The sequence below is a fragment of the Phyllobates terribilis genome, unplaced genomic scaffold (genome assembly GCF_046119375.1).
Source record: "Phyllobates terribilis strain yellow unplaced genomic scaffold, ASM4611937v1 Scaffold_3__8_contigs__length_932513732, whole genome shotgun sequence".
NCBI lineage: Eukaryota > Metazoa > Chordata > Amphibia > Anura > Dendrobatidae > Phyllobates > Phyllobates terribilis.
In genome coordinates, this window is record NW_027362763.1 from 501,638,768 (window position 1) to 501,660,633 (window position 21,866).

Here is a 21,866-nt window from a genome sequence, read left to right on the forward strand (position 1 = left end):
CAGCCAGCGTGATTGGCAGGTCATCATTTTCTTTGGAGGTGGTAACACCAGCTGGTGTTGAGCGCTGTCCGACATCGATAGCACCACCGTTGGATCAAGGCAACCTAACATGTCCGCCTGCATCTTCCTCACAGACCGGCAGTTTGCCGGGGACACCCTTATCAACCCCGTCTAAGCACAATAGCCAGCCCTCGGTCCCTCAGATGTGGACAAGTAAAAGACCATTTCCTCCTAGCCATGAGAAAGCTAAGAGGTTGAATTTCACCATCTGCAAGCTCTTGGCTACAGAAATGCTGCCTTTCCGCCTGGTGGACACAGAGGATTTTCGAGACCTTATGTCCGTCGCAGTGCCCCAGTACCAGATGCCCAGTCGGCACTACTTCTCAAAGAAAGTTGTGCCTGCTCTCCGCCAGCATGTCGCACACAACATCACCGCTTCTTTGAGAAACTCTGTGTGTGACAGGGTGCATTTCACCACAGACACTTGGACGAGTAGGCATGGACAGGGGCGTTACATGTCGCTGACTGGGCACTGGGTAACACTGGTGACAGCAGCACAAGGGGCTGCTGTCCAAGTCTTGCCATCCCCACGAGTTGTGCGTCAATCCTCTTTATGTCAAAGTTCCTCCACTGCTTCTGCCTCCTCAACCTCCTCTCGGTCTTCCACCTGCACCCAAAGCCTGTCTGGTCATGCCACAAGCTTTCTAACTGCGCAGAAGGGATCCTGCACACCTCCTTACTATGCTGGCAGTAGGGCTCAACGTCATCAGGTGGTTTTTACTTTGAAATGTCTGGGAAATGTGAGTCACACAGCTGAGGAGTTGGGTCAGCTTTGGAGAACCAATTTCATGAATGGTTGTCTCCACTGGACCTGAAACCAGGGAAGGCCGTGTGCAACAATGCTGCAAACCTGGGTGCGGCCCTTCGCCGGGGCAATGTCACACATGTGCCTTGTATGGCTCACGTGTTGAACCTGGTTGTCCAGCAATTTTTAGCCCACTATCCCAGACTAGATGGCCTTCTGCAGAGGGCACGGTCGCTGTGTGTTCACTTCCGCCGTTCGCATCCCGCAGCTCAGCGACTTACATCTCTACAGAAGTCGTTGGGCCTGCCACTTCACCGGCTAAAATGCGATGTGCCTACCCAGTGGAATTCAACTCTGCACATGTTGCAGCATCTGTGGCAGCACCGACAAGCCCTGGTGCAATACGTTCTGACGTATAGCCTGGGCCAACGAGATCCAGAGGTGGGGCAAATCACGCTGGAGGAGTGGTCTCAGATCAGGGACCTATGCACCCTTCTGCACAGTTTTGAAATGGCGACGAAGATGTTTAGTGCTGACGATGGCATTATCAGCATGACTATTCCGGTGATTTACATGCTGGAGCACATGTTAAACAGAATTCGGAGTCAGGTGGTGGCACAAGAGGAGGTGGAGGAAGTAGAGGAGGAGGAGTTGTATGCGGAAGGGCTAACATCTGCAAGGTCCAGACGGTTGGCAGCACCAAGGCGGCAGGCATGTGAGGGTGGGGGAGATGGTTTTACCAGGGCGCATGGTAGCAGCCAAACTAGTGAGGAAGGTGCAGGAGCCCAGGAAGAAGTGGAGGACGAACTGATGGAAGACTCATCAGATGAGGGAGACCTTGATCACATTTCTGTTGTGCGAGGTTGGGGGGAGAGGACAGAGGAAGGAAGCATGATTGTTACCTCGCCACCAACACAACAGGGACTTGGTGCTCCTGGATGCGCAACACACATGAGTGCCTTCTTGCTGCACTACCTGCAACATGACCCTCGAATTGTGAGAATTAGAAATAATCCTGACTACTGGGTTGCCACACTGTTAGATCCCCGGTACAAAAGTAAATTTGCAGAAATTATTCCTGCCATAGAAAGGGATGCACGCATGCAGGAGTATCAGCAGAGACTGTTGCAGAATCTTACATGTGCTTTTCCACAAAACACCAGTGGTGCACGTAGTGAATCTCACAGTTCCAACTTGCCAACCGTGGGACCGTCAAGTGTTCAGCACTCAAACCGTAACAGAACCACAGTATCTGCTGGTAACATCAATTTTGCGGAATCATTTCACCACTTTTTTAGCCCATCCTTTGCAAGGCCACAGGAGACAAGAAGTCTGACACATAGTCAACGCCTAGAGACGATGGTACAGGAGTATCTCCAAGTAAACATTGAAGCCATGACTGTGTCACTGGACCCTTGCTCTTTTTGGGCTTCCAATCTGGATAAATGGCCGGAGCTAGCCACTTACGCCTTGGAGATCTTGTCATGCCCCGCAGCCAGCGTTCTGTCTGAATGTGTGTGCTGACAGATAAGCGCACGCGGCTCTCCACTGATAATGTAGACAGACTCACGTTCATAAAGATGAACAAATCATGGATCCGAAACGACTTTTCTACCCCTGTGTCATCCTGGGGAGAGTAAAAGCTTGATGATTGGTTAAAATCTCCCTACCAACCGTTTTAAGCTTTCAAATTACTAATCATGTTTATCTGTATCTTGGCTGGAAAATAATTTGGGCTTTGTAGCAGTGTGCAGCACTGATTCTATTAGGCCATCTATAATAAGCTCCACCAGATTTAAAATTACTAATCATGTTTATCTGTATCTTGGCTGGAAAAATAATTTGGGCTTTGTAGCAGTGTGCAGCACTGATCCTATTAGGCCATCTATACTAAGCTCCACCAGATTTAAAATTAATAATAATTTTTAGCTGCATCTAGCCCGGAAAATAATTTTGGGGCTCCGAGATGCGCAAGACACATAAGTGCCTTCTTGCTGCACTATCTGCAACATGACCCTCATATTGTCAGAATTCGAAGTAATCATGACTACTGGGTTGCCACACTCTTAGATCCCCCAAACTTTTCGATCAACCTTTTCATTTTAATAAAGACCAAAAAAATGGTCATTTTTGAAATTATAAGCATTAGCAGGTTATTAGAAACTGAAATCAAACAGTTTTCAACTCAAAACTTTATTCTAGGTGATGTTACATTTTCACATAGGACCCCTTGTTCGAAAGGAGCTTCTGAACTCTCTCGTCCATTGAATTTGTCAGGTTTTGGATGGTTTCTGCTTCAATTGTTTTGCATGAGGACAGAATACCCTCCCAGAGGTGTTGCTTAGATGTGAACTGCCTCCCGCCATCATAGACACTCCTTTTGATGATGCTCCAGAGGTTCTGAATGGGATAGAGTTCAGGGGAGCATGGGGGTCACACCATAAGTTTGTCCCCTTTTATGCCCATATCAGCCAGAGATGCAGATGTTTTATGTGCAGCATGAGATGGTGCATTATCATGCAAAAAAATGATCTTGCTGTGAAATACATGGTTCTTCTTCTTGAACCATGGCAGGAAGTGCTGTTTGAGAAAATCCACATACATTATGGAGTTCATCTTTAGCGCCTTCAGGGATCCTAAAGGGGCCGACAATCTCTCTCCCCATGATTCCAGCCCAAAACATTACTCCACCTCCTCCTTGTTGGCGCTGTAGCCGTGTTTGCGTGGGGTGTCCATCAACCAGCCATCCTCCACTCCATCCATCTGGACCATCGAGCGCTGCACGGCAATCATCCGTGAACAAAACAGTTTTGAAATCAGTCTTCATGTAATGTTTAGCCCACTGGAGCCGTTTCTGCTTGTGTGAAGTGAATAGAGGAGGTCGACAGGATGGCGTATGCACAGCTTCAAACCTCTGAAGGACCCTGCATCTTGTTGTTCGGGGGACGTTGGAGGCACCAGCGGCTTCAAAAACTTGTCTGCTGCTATGACAAGGCTTTTTTGCCGCTGCTCTTTTAACCTGACGTAATTGCCTGTAGGAAAGAGTCCTCAATTTGCCCTTATCAGCACGCACACGTGTGTACTGTGAATCAGCTACATACTTCTTGATTGCCAAGACACTTCATCCTGATCATCGCACAATGTTGATTGTAGTCATGCCTTGACCTAAACACTCCACAATTTGTTGCTTCTCAGCAGCTGACACATCCTTTTTCTTTCCCATTTTGGCAGAAAATGTAGGCTGCTTAATAATGTGGGACAGCCTTCTTAAGTAGTCTTGCCTTTCATTGGACACACCTGCCAAACTAATTAGCACAGGTGTCTGCAATTGCTTACAGTGATATAAAGAGCCCTGACACACATCACCATCAATGAGTTTAACTGACAAACAAACAAATTCTTCCCTTATCACTCCTAAACCCTTTTTGCATAATAATTTGGAACACAGTGTACATGTGCTTTTCCACAAAACACCAGTGGTTCACGTAGTGAATCTTACAGTACTAACTTGCCAACCGTGGTCTGTATGGAGTTGTTCAATAAAGGGCCCAAAATTAAGATAACATAGATGGGAGAGGTCTCTATGAATAGGAATTCCTAAGTATTTGATACCCTGTGAGGGCCAGGCAAAGGGAAAGTTGGACTGGATGGAATCCTATATGGATTTGGGGAGGGAGACATCGAGGGCCTCAGACTTCGCTGCATTGATTTTAAAATTTGACCATGTAACAAAGTGATCTATTTCAGCCATAACAGCATGGATGGATATATGTGATTGAGTGATATATACTAGGACATCATCAGCAAATAGAGAGCACTTGTACTCGGTGCCTCCCACCTAATATTGGGGTTATGGCGAATTGATGAGAGCAGGTGCTCCGTCACTAGGATGTATAAGAGAGGGGACAGAGGACATCCCTGCCTTGTCCCATTGGTGATTGTGAAAGGTGATGAAAATGTTTTGATGCACCCCTGGGCCTTGGGACACCCAGAGCCGGACCCTTTTTGGTGGATGCTGGTGGTTGTAGTCTTCGTGGCGGCGACCCGGTTCCGTGGCTCAGGGTGGTCAAACCAGTGGCGGAACTATTTATGTGGTTTTGATGTTTAAATGTCCGACTACGCCACCCGTGGATTGCGGTCAGAGTGAACCGCCGCTGCAGGGCAGACCGCTGAGGCTGGTGTTGTGGGTGCAACAGAGCGTAGCATAACTCCCCACGGGAGGAGTATAGCCTCAGGGCAGTGTATGCGGAGGATGGGGGTGATGGTGCAGGGCAGCCGCAGTAATGACACGGAGTCAGTGATGCAGTCCAGGGCCTTTACTCACAGTTCTTATTATCCAGACCACATCTGCAGGTAACGGCTGCCCACGTCGTACTGTGCTCACCAGGTGAGGGGCTCAGACAACTCCCAGATAACTTTGGAGCGCTTCACAGGACCCCCTTTGTGTGTCCTTTGTCTGGCCTTTCTTACCAACCCTTCTGTCCGGCTGCCTCGGGCCTCCTCTTGGTAAACTTGGCGCCAGTTTCCCTGACCCTATGTGGTGCCTTACTAGCGGGTGTAGCGAGGGGCTGCGCCACATAAAATGTCAGAGCCTCCGGTTTCTAGCTGAGGGTCGTTTCCTGCCTCCACTAGTTTCGGGGACCAGTCTCCCCCTTTGGCCTGACCCCTCCACGCAGGTGGATTCGGGCGTGCGGTGGCGACTCGCCCGTCCGCACCCCTGGGATCCCTTCATTCCTCATTCCTGGAGCCTTCTCTGCTCCTCTTCCTTCCTTCTCCCTCTTGCAGGCCTGGGCCTCTGTTACTAGGCCCGCCTCCGGAGCAGAGCTCATGCAGAGCCCCTGCTCCCTGCCACTTCTGCTCAGACTTCTCTGCACTGAACTAAGATGGTGCCCACCTTTTATACTCCCTTCTCAATGCACCCAGGAACTGCTTCCTCCCTGCTCCTGCACTACAGGGTTCCCCTTCCTCAGTGTTCCCTCCCCCCACTCCAGCCAGGGACAGGGACTGTCGTGCCCATCTCAGAGGCATATTGGTCGCCCTGCCCCACGGCAATGTGGTGTAATGCATGCAGGTGTCGGGTCCTGATCCACACTCCATCCTTACCTGAGAGTGAGATATCACACCTCTGGGTGAGGTGCAATACCTCTGTAGCAACCGAGCCCTCAGGGTGCTACAGTTCCATTTATCTTCAGCCTAGGTGACGTATTGTGATACAGGGCCGTGATTTTGGCTATAAAAGGGTCCCCTAGACCCCTACCCCAAGCTTTTTAAGAGAATCATATATGGCGTGCCAGGAGACTCTATGGAATGCTTTCTCAGCATCCAACGAGAGTATCTAATTACAAATTTTTAACTGCATCTAGCCAAGGAAATACTTTGTGCCTAGTAGCAGTGTCTGCTAGTCAGCGGATTATCCCGGCTGTTAAGCAAGCTACACCACCTGTAGTTTGGACACTTAATTTTTTCAAAGGAAATGCTTGGGGGCCCCCGGGATACTCAGTGAAGAGCATCAGGAGGCACCCCAAGGCATAGGGGCTGGGACTGGCAGTAGGATGCCTTGCGGTGGACAGCCGAGCTCGATCCTTATAAAAGCTTTTTAACTGCAGCAGCTTTAGTGGACGCTACTGGAGCTGGAATTACGCGGCTGCTGGCATGAGACTTGCCCTCCAATAGATCCTTGTAAATGGATTTAAAGTGTATTCATTCAAATTAGAGAGACAATTTAAATTAAAAAGCTTAGAGCTGCATCCACCACAGGGAGGCTCGCTCGACCCACCAGCGGACATGCACTAGTATTGGGAGAGGGGGGCTGGCCGTCAGGGTTCACCGCGGCTCTGGCACAAACCCGGCGACACGGAGGTGGCACGGGCAGGAGTGGACTGAACGTGTCGGCTTCTCACTTTTTGGATTTTAGAAGGGCATGACATGCCTATATCTGTGTCTCCCCCTCCTTTTACTCCTCCACCTCTTTTCTTTTCGCATGACTATATGTACTTGTCACTTTTCCATGTGTTAGTTGTGTCTTCTGAGCAGTTTGTCAGCTTTTGGACACCTTTGAAGGTGTTTTCTATGTGTTTCTATGTGTTTTTGTTTGCCTGCCATTGGTTTTAAAGGTGTTCGAAGGTGTTCGACGAACAGTTCGGCGAACACACGGGTGTTCGACGAACCGAACCGAACTCGAACACTACGGGGGTGGCTCAACACTAGTGATGATGGGTTGCCTTGGTGGTTGGAGATCTGCAGAAGGCCCTGATTGCTGCCATTTTGATGCTTCTGTGAAGCCATCTTATGGCTGGGCTTCATAAAAGACTATTATTAAAACTATATACTGCAATAGCGTAGCACATCTAATTTTGCATATACTGTTGTTTCCCCATATTGAACACAAAGGTCAATTTTAATGACTCACAATTTCAGATAACAGTCTCAGAATTATTCAACACCTTCATGGCAAGCTTTTTAAGTACTTAATAGGGCATCCTTTAGCTGTTATGACCTGCTGCAAACAAAATGCATAACCAGGCAACAGCTTTTGAACAATTTTTGCCAATTCCTAATGGAAAATAGCCTCCAGTTCACTATTATAGTTGGGTTATGAAAAAAGTGAAGAGAAGAGATCATCACATTACACAAACAAGGAAAAGGATACAAAATCGATAGCAAAGGCATTGGATTTTCCTAGAGGTACAATTGCAAGTTGAAGTTATAGGAACATTGGCTACACCACCTGGACATGGCAGAAAAATGAAACAATCACTGGCTGTCACTAGAACCAAGGGCGATAAATGGTCATAATCCTTTCAGTGTCTGCAAAAGGCCTGCACCACAGCATGATTGGACATCAGAAGAAACAGATTTTTTTTTTATTTGCGCATATCAACCTAATTTGCAATGGGGGTGGGGGATAAATTAAATGCAACTTTCTTGCTATTATTGAATGGAAACAAAAATGTTTCCATTTACATGCTGAAAACTTGCCATCATAATGTTCTGTTCATATGGGTTTAGAGCATTTTATAAAACAAATATGAGGAGCAACACAATTTTGGGCCATTTTATTACTTGTTTTCTACATTTTTACTAGTTTTTCATTTTGCATGCTCTATCTGCAATTTATGTCTCCCATGCACAGCACAAAGAGGGAGGGAGAGATTCCTGCTCTTCTTTTTTTTCTGTAGCACACAAAGCAGCAGAAGCATGGAGGCATCACTGAATTGTGTGGCTTTAAATCAAGCATTGAAGTGAAATAAATTTGTTAAAAGCTGCTGCTCAATCTGCTACTGTCAGCTTGTTGTTTCACTGAGCTTAGTGTACCTCACCTCCCCTCTCCTTTATAGTGTTCACAAGGAGCTGCAACCTGATAGTTCAGTGATCTAGCAGTCCATCTTTCCTTAATCAAGGTGACATTTTTAGAGAGGATGATGAGTTCAGGAGGAAGAAAACAAAGTTACTCATGAGTGGAGAAGGAAGCAGATTACTCTTATAAGATATAATAAAAACTGTCTCATGTTCACTTGTAGTGTTGAAGTATGCAAAGTTTGCCGAAACAACAGTGACCATTTAAAAGGAATCTGTCAGAAGATTTTTGCTATTTAATCTAAGAGCAGCAGAGCCAGATTCCAGGGATGTGTCACTTATTAGACTGTCTGTTTTAGTTTCAATACAATCAGTATTTTATCAACAGGAGATTAACACTACAGAACTAGATCTCACATGCCAGGCAGTCAAGCTAATCTGTGTAACCCTACCCCCACCACCACCGCAAGTCAGGGATCATACACAGATTAAAGGTTTTAGCTCTGCAACATTTACATCAAAGAAGGATTCTATCAAAACTACAGAAAGCAGTGGAGTAAGTGATACATCAGACAATCTTGCCCTATATTATGCTGCTCTCAAATTTTTTTGCAAAAACCTGCTGACAAATTCCCTGTAAGTCTTTGAATATCTCTAATCGTTAACAAAAAAATTGAAAACTAAAAAGCAGAAAAGAAGTATGTTAGAAAGTTGCTTAACCATCCACTGCACAATTAAATATACTATACTGTATATTTAAGAAATCTAACCCAGCAATTGGCTGCTCATGTCCTAAAACCAACTGTTATCAAAGAAATTGTTTATTTTTACATTCATGTTACATTTCTAATCAATGGCTAATTATGCAATTAATTGACACACCTTAGTTATTAGACCAGGGCATGCTCTTGCTTATTGGTTATCTACTCTGCTTAATAAATGGTTCTACTCTTAACAGTGAACACTCTATTTGGCATATGATTATTATTATTTTGTAGACTAATTTAGTTTGTCAACTTTGCTTTCTACAAGAGAAATCAATAGGTAAACAATTTGTTCTTTATTTTAACAATGTTACATATTCTTGAAGAAGTAGGAGTTAGCTCAGTGCAAAAATTATAGTCTAAAATGCCAATATACAGTATTATAATATATTAGAGCATTTTCCAAAGTATATTTCTTGGAATCCAGGCAAGTTGATTTTTAGTGCATTTTTATTTTACATTTCCAAATGTTTGATTAAATAAATTGATAATACATTCTTATTAGGATCTCTTCCAAGTAACTATAATTACATTTTCATAAAAAATTGAATTCTTCATTTGTTGTATCAGCCTAAATATAACTTATGTCAGGTGATATAACTTATTACCTTTTTTTAGTTCAACTAGTAAATCATCTTTCTTTTTTGGTTCTGATTTCTCTTCATATTTTTTCTTGTGTTCTATTGGCTCCACATGCTTTTCTTTAAGTTCTGGCTCATCTTTTTTCTTGGGTTCCCCTGACTCTTTATGTAATTTTTGGGGTCCAGTTGCCTTTTCAATTTTTTTCATTGGTTTTGTTGGCCCCTCATGTTTTATCTTGGGTTCATGTAGCTCTCCGTCTTTTTTCATGGGTTCTGTCAGCTTTTCACTTTTACTCTGAGGTTGTGTTGTCCCTTTATGCTTTTTCTTGGGTTCTGTTGGCTCGTCATATTTTTTCTTAAGCTCAGCTGGGTCATTAAGTTTTTTCTTAGGCTCTTTTAGCTCCTCATGTTCTGTTGGCTCATCATGTTTTTGCATGGGTTTTATTGGCTCATCATGTTTTTGCATGGGTTCTGTAGGCTCTCTGTGTTTTTTCTTGAGTCCAATTGCCTCTTCACGCTTTTTCTGGGATTTTGTTGTTTCTTCATCTGTTTTCTTAAGTTCTCTTGGCTCTTCATGCTTTCTTTTAGGTTCTATTGTCTTTTCAAGCTGTGTTGTAGATTCCATTAGCTTGTCATGCTTTTTCATGGGTTCTGTTGGCTCCTCGTGTTTTTTCTTAGCCTCTGCTTTTTGGTCATGTTTTTTTTTTAATTCTATTGGCTCTTCATGTGTTTTTGTAAGTTCTTTTTGCTTTTCTTGTTTTACCACAAGTTCTATTGGCTCTTCGTGTTTTTCCTTGGGTTCATTTGACTTTTCATATTTTTTCTTGGGATCTGGTTTCTCTTCATGTTTTTCTTTGGGTTTTGTGGGCATTTCATGTTTTTTCTTGAGTTCTGTTGGTTCTTTATACTTTATCTTTAGTTTTGTTACCTCTTCATGTGTTATCTTGAGTTCTGTTGGCTCTTTTTGTGTTTTCTTGGGCTCTGGTGGCTCTGCATGTTTTTTCTTGGGTTTTGCTGACTCCTCGTGCTTTTTCTTTGGTTCTGCTTTCTCTTCATGTTTCTTCTTTGGAACTGTTGGTTCTTCAAGGTTTTTCCTGGGTTCTGTTGGCTCATGTTTTTTCATTGGGGTGTCTAGTAAACGAATTTGTATCAATATTCCATTTTGGAATATGAGATTACAAGTAAAATGATATTCAAAAGCATATATATATATATATATATATATATATATATATATATATATACTGGTGCTTCCAACCCTAGGTGTTAGAACTCTCCTGTTAGGTTTTTTCTATTTTGCTGGTCACATGACCTTTTTTGCCTATTTAATCCTGCTCCGCCCTTCTGGCCATGCTTGACTTCATTGTAGTTTCTACTCTTAAGCTAGCCAGGTGCTTTGTAACCTTTCTCAGTCTGTTTAGTTAGGTCTTTTGACCTCTATGTTCTATGTTGTTTGTTTGTCTTTTTGCTGCTACAATTTCTGCTAGGAGGTGTCCATCTTTCTCCCAGTCCCTAGTTCTTGTAGGGATCCCTTCCTCACATCTATAGGTCTTCGTTCAGACTAGCTGAGGACTTTAGCGGGTCTGATCGCAGGATCAGGTTCCCCATTACATCGTAGGGATCTAGCTTAGTTCTATTGTAGGGACAGATCTCTTGTCTTTCCTTAGTGTTTGTAGCCTATCATAACAGTAAGTCCAGCCCAAAAATATCTCTAAGGAAAGACCTCCAGTTTCCATCATGGTGTCGGTTCAGGATTTGGCTCAACGCCTGCAGGGACTCTCTCTGGAGGTGGCTGAGCTCCAACAACACGTGAGTGGCTGTTCTGGAGCGCATTTTGTGGAGCCAAAGGTACGATTGCCTGATTTATTTTTTGGTGAACAACAAGATTTTTTTTTCCTTTAAAAATGCTTGTTTATTGTATTTTTGTTTGAGACCCAGATCCTCTGGTGATGAATCACAGCGCATAGGGTTCATAATGTCACTTTTGCGCAAAGAACCTCAGGGATGGGCCTTTTCTCTCCAACCCAGTGATCCGTGCTTTAGATCAGTGGATAGTTTTTTTTCTGCATTGGGGTTGTTGTATGATGATCCTGAACGTGTCTCATCAGCTGAGACAGAATTGAGACTTTTGAGGCAGGGATAAGGTAATGTGGAAAATTATTGTACTCACTTCCGTCGGTGGTCAGCTCAGGTGGGGTGGAACGATTCAGCTCTGAAAAGTTTGTTTCTTGCTGGGCTAGGTGAAAGGGTTAAGGAGCTGCTTTAGTGCTTATCCTACACCTGGAAACTTGCAGGAGGCAATGCAATTAGCTATACGGGTGGACAGGAGACTGCGTGCAAGGGTTAATGAGAGTAAATCCTTTGCCATGTCAGCTCCTAGTCTTGAGAGGGTCTGTACCGACATTGGAGAGCCGATGGAGATTGGGGCAATGTCACCCTGCTCTCAGGAAAAAGACAGCAGGTTTTCTGAAGGTTTGTGCTTTTATTGCGGAAAAACTGACAATTTCATTAAGAACTGTGTGCTTCGTATGAACAAAGAAAAAAAAAAGGTCAGTTACGCCCGTGTAGCCTGTTTAAACACTAAGGGGGTATTTCTTTCTGCTACTACTGCAGCTCAGGAAGAATTAATTGAATTTCGGGTATTTGTGGATTGTGGTTCTACTCTGAATGTGATTGATGGGGGATTCTTGGAAAAACTTAAATTAAAACCCAAACCTTTGTCATCCCCTATTGCCGTGGTTTCTGTCGATGGCTCTCCCTTGAAATGTGTTACTCACAAGGTTTATGAATTTCCCCTCACTATTAATGGTATTCACCAAGAAAATTTGGATTTGGTAGTATTAAATAATTTGCCTTCTCCAGTAGTTTTGGGGTTACCCTGGTTAAAATTGCACAATCCTGTACTGGATTGGTCTACTAATGAAATTAAGTCCTGGAGCCCTAAGTGTTATGACAGGTGTTGTAACGGGCGCATTGCTGCTGTGGATAAAGGGGAATTACCTGTACCTATTCAGGATTTTTGGAAAGTTTTTTCTGAGGAGGAGTCGCAAATTTTGCCTCCCCATAGAGACTATGATTGTACCATTGAATTTGTCCCTGGAGCGACTCTTCCTAAAAGTCGTTTATTTATTCTTACTATTCCTGAGAGAAAGGCTTTGGAGGAATACATACAGACGAGCTTGGCCGCCGATCATATCAGACCCTCTATGTCACCTGTGGCTGTTGGATTTTTTTTTGTTAAAAAAAAGGACGGCGGTTTACGTCCTTGTCTGGACTTTCGTGAGATTAATAAAATTACTGTACGCAATCCCAACCCACTGCCATTGATTCCTGATTTGTTTAACCAGTTAGTGGGGGCCAAGTGGTTCTCTAAAATTGATCTCTGGGGGCATACAATTTGTTGCGCATGAAGGAGGGTGATGAATGGAAGACTGCTTTTAACACTCCAGTGGGTCATTTTGAGAATCTGGTTAAGCCTTTTGGTCTTACCAATGCACCAGCAATTTTTCAGAATCTTATTAATGACATCCTTAGACCTTTGATCGGCAAAAATGTGGTTGTGTATTTGGATGACATTTTGATTTATTCGCCTGATCTGGAGTCTCATTGGCTGAGCGTACGTGAGGTATTACAGTTATTAATTGACAATGCTCTTTTTGCTAAGCTAGAAAAATGTGAGTTCGCTGTACAGAGAATTAGTTTTTTGGGCTACATTATCTCCAGCGAGGACTTTGAGATGGACCCGGTGAAAGTTCAAGCTGTGCAGGAATGGCCTAGGCCTATTGGTTTGATATCGATACAGAGGTTTTTGGGTTTCGACAATTATAACAGAAAATTCATTAAAAAATTTTCTATTATTGTTAAACCACTGACCGATCTCACTAGGAAAGGTGCTAATACGGTTCAGTGGACTACTGAGGCCATTGAAGCGTTTGTGTTTCTAAAGGAGAGGTTCATCTCTGCTCCCATCCTTATGCAGCCTGATGTGACTAAGCCATTTTTGTTTGAGGTTGATGCTTCTTCTCTGGGGGTCGGTGCGGTGTTGTCTCAGGAAAACAAGGATGGAGTACATCCCTGTTCCTTTTTTTCAAAAAAAATTTCTGAGACTGAACTTAATTACGATATTGGTAATCGGGAATTGCTGGCTATTAAACTCGCATTTGAACACTGGCGTCATCTCTTGGAAGGTGCTGAAATTCCCATTCAGGTTTTCACTGATCATAAAAATCTGATCTATCTTGATGCTGCCAAGTGCTTGAATGTCCGTCAGGCTAGGTGGGCACTTTTTTTTTGCGGTTTAATTTTTCCGTTACTTACATCCCGGGTACCAAGAATGTTAAAGCTGATGCATTGTCTCGCAGCTTTTTTCCCATGGTCGGTGCTGAGGAGGAGGAGAGCATTTTACAAGAAGGTGTTGTGATTGCTGCATTGGACTCCGTTTTGGAAGATGAAATTCTTAAAGCACAGGAGAATGCCCCATCTAACACTCCCCATGGGAGGTTGTTTGTGCCTAGGACCTTTAGGAGAGATTTGTTTGTTGAGTGTCATGAGTCTCGGTTGGCAGGTCATCCAGGAATTTCTGAGACCAAGAGACTTGTGGGTCGCAGTTTTTGGTGGCCTGGATGGCAGAAGGAAGTCATTAAGTGGGTGCGTCAATGTACTGTGTGTGCTAGATCTAAGTCTTCTCATACTCCTGCTGCGGGGTTGCTTTGCCCTCTGGAGGTTCCTAGTGCACATTGGACACATCTGGCTATGGACTTTATTACTGACCTTCCCTCCTCTGAGGGTTTCACGGTCATCTGGGTGGTCGTGGACCGTTTTAGCAAGATGTGTCACTTGGTTCCCTTCATCAAACTGCCCAGCGCTAAGACACTCGCTAAGGCCTTTGTCAAGGAAATTGTCAGACTCCATGGTGTTCCTACTGACATTGTTTCTAATAGGGGACCTCAGTTCGTGGCTCGTTTTTGGCGTGCCTTTTGTGACAGGTTGGGAGTTCATTTGTCGTTTTCATCTGGATATCATCCTGAGTCTAATGGCCAGACAGAAAGGAAGAATCAGGATGTTGAGCAGTTCTTGCATTGTATTGTGGCAGACAATCAAGAGGGGTGGTCGGAGTTTCTGCCGCTTGCTGAATGTGCTCTTAACAACCATACATCCTCTTCTGCTTGGTGTTCGCCTTTTTTTTGTTGTTCTGGGAGACATCCGTCTTTTGGGTCATTCTCCAAATTGGTATCGGCTGTGCCTGAGGAGAAGAGTTTTTCCGGTGATTTGGAGAGAGTTTGGATGGATGTGCGTGGTAATCTTCAGGAGGCTAACAAAAAAATCTAAGAGGTACTTTGACAGGAAACGTCAAGAGGTTTTGTTTACGGTTGGTGATATGGTTTGGTTGTCCTCTAAGAATCTGCGGTTGAGGATTCCTTCTAAAAAATTGGGTCCCAAGTTTGTAGGGCCCTTTAAGGTGCTTCAGGTAGTTAACCAATCTGCTGTTAGGTTGGAGGTTCCTACCTCCTGGAAGATTAATCCGGTGTTTCACGTTTCTCTATTGAAAAAAGCTGATGTATCAGATAGAGACGCCACTGCCACTGTTCCTCTGGTGGTGGAGGACGGGGAATATGAAATTTCCCGCATCCTTAATTCTAGATGGTATAGAGGGAGTTTGCAGCATCTCGTCGCTTGGAAGGGTTTCGGTCCCGAGGATAACTCATGGGTGAGGGCGGATGATGTTTCTGCTTCCAGACTTGTCAGAGCGTTTCACAAGAGGTTTCCTGATAAGCCTGGGCCTAGGAGATCCGGAGGATCCTCATAGAAGAGGGGGTACTGTTAGAACTCTCCTGTTAGGTTTTTTCTATTTTGCTGATCACATGACCTTTTTTGCCTATTTAATCCTGCTCCGCCCTTCTGGCCATGCTGGACTTCATTGTAATTTCTACGCTTAAGCTAGCCAGGTGCTTTGTAACCTTTCTCAGTCTGTTTAGTTAGGTCTTTTGACCTCTATGTTCTATGTTGTTTGTTTGTCTTTTTGCTGCTACAATTTCTGCTAGGAGGTGTCCATCTTTCTCCCAGTCCCTAGTTCTTGTAGGGATCCCTTCCTCACATCTATAGGTCTTCGTTCAGACTAGCTGAGGACTTTAGCGGGTCTGATCGCAGGATCAGGTTCCCCGTTACATCGTAGGGATCTAGCTTAGTTCTATTGTAGGGACAGATCTCCTGTCTTTCCTTAGTGTTTGTAGCCTATCATAACACTAGGAACCCACAGCTGCAGTGAGCAGCAAGCTATCTGCTAAAACTTGCTAGTAATCAACATGAAAATATTGATATCAAATTGCAAATCACGCTAAAGTGCATCATGCAACTATAGATGCACCATACAACTACATAAAACAAATGGCACAATGATCCTGAATATTTAATGTACATAGCTGTAAGGATGTACATTCTATACTACCTAAGATTGATAAAGTTCCAAGTTGTAAAATTATCCTAGAGAAGTCCAATGTGCAAATAATCCAATTTCCAATAATTGGATGATGAATGTATAAGTGTGGTGGAGAGAAGAAGGTCTTGGGAGGACCGGAGATTATGTGTTGGAAGATATCGGGAGATTAGTTCAAAGATATATGAAGGAGACAGATTATGAGCAGCTTTGTAGGTCAATGTTTGTAGCTTGAACTGGATACGTTGGGGAATTAGGAGCCAATGAAGAGATTTGCAGAATGGAGAAGTGGATACTATGTTATATTACAGTAACGAGACTGTAGATTTAAATAAACATTAAATAAATTACCTATTGAAGAATAATGACTATTATTACATGAATTATGTGATAAGAAATTCAGTTTATGGGAGCCACAAGCCTGGGATTGACAGTTCAGAGTGCTATAGTTTAGCCCCCCATAGACAAAGTCCACACACCTAGCCAGGACCTCCATTTCCATGTAGCATGCTGGGGCGTGGTAAACGAGTACCTTACCCACAGCTGCCTTCCCATGCAACGTTACAGGGCGAAAATCTTCTCTCCTTCTTCTCTCCCTCCTCTTATTGGAAATTGGATTATTGGCATATTGAACTTCTCTGGGATATTTTCACTGCTTGAACCTTTATCAAACTTAAGTAGGATATACAGCCTTATACCTATGAACATTATATATTTAGGATTATTGTGCCATTAGATTGATGGAGTTCTATTGTGTACTTTAGTGTGGTTTTCAATTTTATATTAATATTTAAAAGCAATTACTTAGTGAAATCAGATAATTGAACTTGCAACCAATATAACTTACCTTTTTTAGGTTCTGCTGGCTCCTGTTTTTTCTTGGTTTCTTTCATCTCAGCAGATATTTTTATTGGAATTTCTGCATAGGGATTAGAAGTAAATTAACATCAATATTATATCTTAGTATATATAATATGGAGTAAAAACGGTGTTTACTGCTCTGCTGGCTGGTGTCTTTTCCATGTGGTCAGCCAGCAGCACAATTAACGCCATTTTTACTCCATATTGCATCAACTGTTGATCCAACGGATCCACGGCTATGCAGCAACTGGCACATGCTTACATATAGTTGCAGGTTGCAACATGCTAAGGTGAGTGCAAGATTTTAATTTATTTGCACTGTTTGTAATCAGGTAAAGCCCTATTTGTGCTCATTATCTTTCCAGCATCTTCACTTTATCTTAGCATATATGGCTGTGCAAGGACACATTTTAGGTTAGATAAAATAATAAAACTTGCAATCATCTGTGAGATCATTAAATTTCAATGGTTTACCTTTCTTAGGCTCTGCTGGCTCCTCATGTTTTTTCTTAGTATCTCTAAGTTCTTCACGTTTTTTCTTGGATTCTGTGGGCTCTTCATGTTTTTTCTTAAGTTCTGTCAATATATGCTTTTTTATAGGAGTGTCTGCAAAGTAAAATTGTATATATATATATTACATGTTGGTATGTATATTTACTGGGAATATGTCATTTAACAACAAATACTAGTTGAACTTCGATAATTAAACTTGAATTATAACCATAGATTAGGTCAGGTATTGTTATTATTGACATTTACATTTCTCCAGTTTTGTTGGCTCTTTGTATTTTTTCTTTGGCTCTGTTGACTCTTCGTGTTTTGTAGGACCTCTTCAAGTATTAAATCGGTGTACTTTTGGCATTACCTTATAGTATATCAGGTAATAGGGTAAAATGTCACTTAGGAATCAATTTTAGATAAATAATGATTTTTTTCACTGGTTTGTCTAAAAAGTGAATTTGATTAAAGGGGTTTTCCACTTTCAGGAAAGTGGGCCCCAAACTGTATAAAATACCTAAAATAACTAACTCAACAGATACTTATCCTCCTTGGATCCAACGCCGCTGCTTTGGTCCTGGTATTTTGGCTGCAGTGGAGATGCAGCACACGGCACTACTAGTTACTGAGCTCAGTGGCTTGTGAACTGACCTCATCATCACATGTCATCTGCCTTTGCACAACCACTAAGCTCAGTGACTGGCAATTAACTGTGTGATTGGCTAGAGTAGTGATATCATGTCAACAGCATGAATCATAACTCTAGCCAATCACAGAGCTCTGTGCTCAAGCAATGAGCATAGCGTTGCATGCCATCAACCTCTATTCAAACATTGAGCTCAGTGACTGGCTAGAGCAGTGATGCACATTGTTAATGTGATGCCACCGCAGCAGGCAAAATACCGGGGTGGAGCAGCAGCGCAGAGCTGGCATTGGATTCTAGGGTGAATACCTGCTGAGATTTTTAGTTTAGGCATATAGTATAATACAATTTGGGGCCTACTTTCTTGAAAGTGGACCACCCCTTTAATACTATGTTTTGGTAAATAAGTTTAAAAGGAAAAATGTTAAATAATAAAAAATGTTAGGTCATCTCAGGTCAATTGATTTTTAACGATATGTCATTATAAATCATATTAGTGGTAATACCTTTTTTCGGTTCTTTCTTAGGTTCGGGCTCTTCATGTTTTTTCTTGGGTTCTGCTGGCATTTCATGTTTTTTCACTAAGATATCTGTAAAGTAATAAGGAAATTCACAAAATATCATATTTTGGGAGTTATTGTAAGTTTGCAAGATAGCATTTAATTTAAAGGGAAAGTATCAAAAAATGTTGCTTCCACATCTGAGTGCAGCATTATGTAAGGTCAGAGACCCTGATTCTGAGATTCATTCTGTAGTCTTGATAAAACACTCCATTATCTGCTACAACTATCATTTATGAAATCCTGCTGTATAGTCCTCGATATTCCTGAGCTCCAGCTATCACTGCCACAAAACAACAGTGTAGGCAGAAAGCTATCACACAATTTCAGGAGCCAAGATAGAAACAGTTTTTTAAGAGGATAAGCAGTGTTGCAGCCGATAAAAGAGTAATGTTATGAAAACTACAAAAAGAAGCCCAGTAAGTGACCTGGCACTAGAATTAGAGTTTCAGACCCTGATTGATCAAGACTGTTGTGGATCAGACCACTCATGATAAGGAGGTGTGGTGGAGTCAAAAATGCCTGATTCATTAAAAGTTGCATGCCTCTTAATAAATGGTGCGTCTTAACAGTAACTGGATTAACTGAAGTAAGGTACACCATAACTCATCACAAATTAAACATACAGACATTTCCACGCCCTGTCCAACCCCTATCCCACCTCCGCTCCACCCATTTTTATGAAGCTGTCAGAACCTAGAAATGACAAAAGTCACAAAATTGTCATGCAATCTCATGTTGCACCAAAATTTTGAGACTTTTCAAAGTGTTTTATGACAGATTTCTAGAGTAGACACTATGATGAATCAGGACCTCAGGCTCTATTTTATGTTGCCCTTAGAATGCATAAAATTGGAGAAAGATTCCCATTAAGAATTAATTTTAGGACAACTAGGATAATATAAACTATATTATACAGAATAGAGGAGTACTGATGTTAGAATTAGTAGTAAATAATATATAACAAACCATAAGGCATTTTAGATAATAATATTGGTGCTTACCTTTCTTAGGTTCTGGCTCAGGTTTTTTTACTGGAATATCTGCAAAATATTTATAGGCATATTTTCATCTATGCTACATTTTGGTATATATACAAATACAAGGTAAAATGTTATGTTAACCTTACTCCAAAAGGATGTTGTATTTACAGTACAGCCTAAAAAAGCATCATCAGGTGTGGAGGTGGCTCAGGAGCTGAATTTCCTCCACACACTGCAGATAGCACCTATATTACACAGCCGGCACCCGTCTCAAACAATCGCGACTAACACCAGGTTTCGATAGCAGCTGTTAACCATTTAAACTGTCAATCTCAGACAGCAATATTTGAATTGATCATACGCTTTTGCCTGCACACACTAGCTCCCATTGGCACCACGCAACCCAAATTGCTGAGAACTGATGGGTTACTATGGTAGCTTTGTCTGATGAAGGCCCTTGTCGCTGTCATCTTAGTCCTCAGGTGAGCTCAATAAGAATAAAATTTTCATTATATACTGCAATACAGTAATATTGTAGTATATAGTATAAGCAATCAATCCATTGCAGGTTTACGTTTCATAAGGGGTCTAAAAATAATGTAAAGGTAATGAAAAAATATAAAAAATGTTAAAAAAAATATAAAAGTTCAAATCACCTCATTCTTTACCTGTTAAAAATTAAAAAATAAACATATTTGGTATAGTCTCAAATGTAAAAGTCTGATCTATTGGAGTATGGGATAAATTAATTCAATTGGTAAATGTTGCAAAAGGGAAAAAATCAGAATGTCAGAACTCTGTTTTTTTTCACCTCACTAAAAAATATAATAATAAGCAATCAAAGCATTTTATGTACAAGAAACTGGTACCAATAAAAACATCCACTCACGGTGAAAAAATCAAGTCATTCAGTAGTATCAACAGGAAAAAAATAATTAAGTGTCTCAGAAAATGACGACAAAAATGCATATTTGGTATTGTCGTAATTAGACTAAAGTGGACAATCATGTTTCGGTATAATTTTTACCTCACGCTATAAAAACAAAACCCCAAAACAAGTGTTTAATTTCATTTTTTTCACCATTTCATCACACTTGGAATTTTTTGCTGTGTTTCAGGACATAATATGGTAAAATCAATGGTGCTGTTAGAACTACAACTTATCCTGCAAACAAAAAAAGTCCTCACACGGAAAAATAAAAAATGGATGACTCTTAAAAGAAGGCAAGTAATAAAAGAAAGCCCTGAAATGAAAAAAAAAAGTTTTATGATCCTTAGAAGGGTAAGAACTATATACAGGTACATCTCACTAAATTAGAATATCATCAAAAAGTTAATTTATTTCAGTTCTTCAATACAAAAAGTGAAACTCATATATTATATAGAGTCATTACAAACAGAGTGATCTATTTCAAGTGTTTATTTCTCTTAATGCTGATGATTATGGCTTACAGCCAATGAAAACACAAAAGTCATTAACTCCGTAAATTAGAATGATTAACAAAAAACACCTGCAAAGGCTTCCTACGCGTTTAGAAAGGTCCCTTAGTCTGTTTCAGTAGGCTTCACAATCATGGGGAAGACTGCTGACTTGACAGATGTCCATAAGGCAGTCATTGACACACTAAGTAAATGCAAAGTAAATTTTGCATTTCATTTGGAAATCAAGGTCCCAGAGTCTGGAGGAACAGTGGAGAGGCACACAATCCAAGCTGCTTGAGGTCTAGTGTGAAGCTTACACAATCAGTGATGGTTTGGGGAGCCATGTCATCTGCTGGTGTAGGGCCACTGTGTTTTATCAAGACCAAAGTCAGCACAGCCATCTACCAGGAAATTTTAGAGCACTTCATGTTTCCCTCTGCTGACAATCCTTTTGGAGATGGAAATTTCATTCACCAGCAGGCCTTGGCACCTATCCACACTACCAAAGTACCAATACCTGGTTTAAAAACAACAGTATCACTGTGTTTGATGGGCTAGCAAACTCGACTGACCTTAACCCCATAGAGAATTTATGGGGTATTGTCAAGAGGAAAATGAGAGACACCAGACCCAACAATGCAGATGAGCTGAAGTCTGCTATCAAAGCTACCTGGGCTTCCATAACACCTCAGCAGTGCCACAGGCTGATCGCCTCCATGCCACGCCGAATTGATGGAGTAATTGATGCAAAAGGAGCCCTGACCTAGTATTGAGTGCATATACTGAACATATATTTCAGTAGGCCAACATTTCAGATTTTAAAAACATTTTGTAAGCTGTTGTTATAAAGTATTCTAATTTACTGAGATAATGACTTTTGTGTTTTCAACGGTTGCAAGCCATAATCATCAACATTAACAGAAATAAAATCTTGAAATAGATCACTCTGTTTGTAATGACTCTATATAATATGAGTTTCACTTTTTATATTGAAGAACTAAAATAAATTAACTTTTTGAT

At 41.9% G+C, this 21,866-nt stretch overlaps 1 protein-coding gene across 50 annotated transcripts in view; it reads right to left on the minus strand.

Annotated features, from left to right (window-relative positions):
* The window catches only part of TRDN (triadin), a 1,346,604-nt gene that overhangs the window by 245,710 nt on the left and 1,079,028 nt on the right, over positions 1-21,866 (minus strand). For 49 of the 50 annotated variants that reach the window (XM_073675989.1, XM_073675970.1, XM_073675994.1 and 46 more), the window contains 5 exons: positions 19,446-19,484; positions 18,388-18,471; positions 17,215-17,346; positions 16,727-16,798; positions 9,474-10,577 (listed from right to left, as the gene is read on the minus strand). In XM_073675989.1, coding sequence (XP_073532090.1) covers positions 9,474-10,577; positions 16,727-16,798; positions 17,215-17,346; positions 18,388-18,471; positions 19,446-19,484 — 1,431 coding nt within the window. The remainder of the gene's footprint in view (positions 1-9,473; positions 10,578-16,726; positions 16,799-17,214; positions 17,347-18,387; positions 18,472-19,445; positions 19,485-21,866) is intronic. The other variant, XM_073676009.1, reaches the window with a different exon arrangement.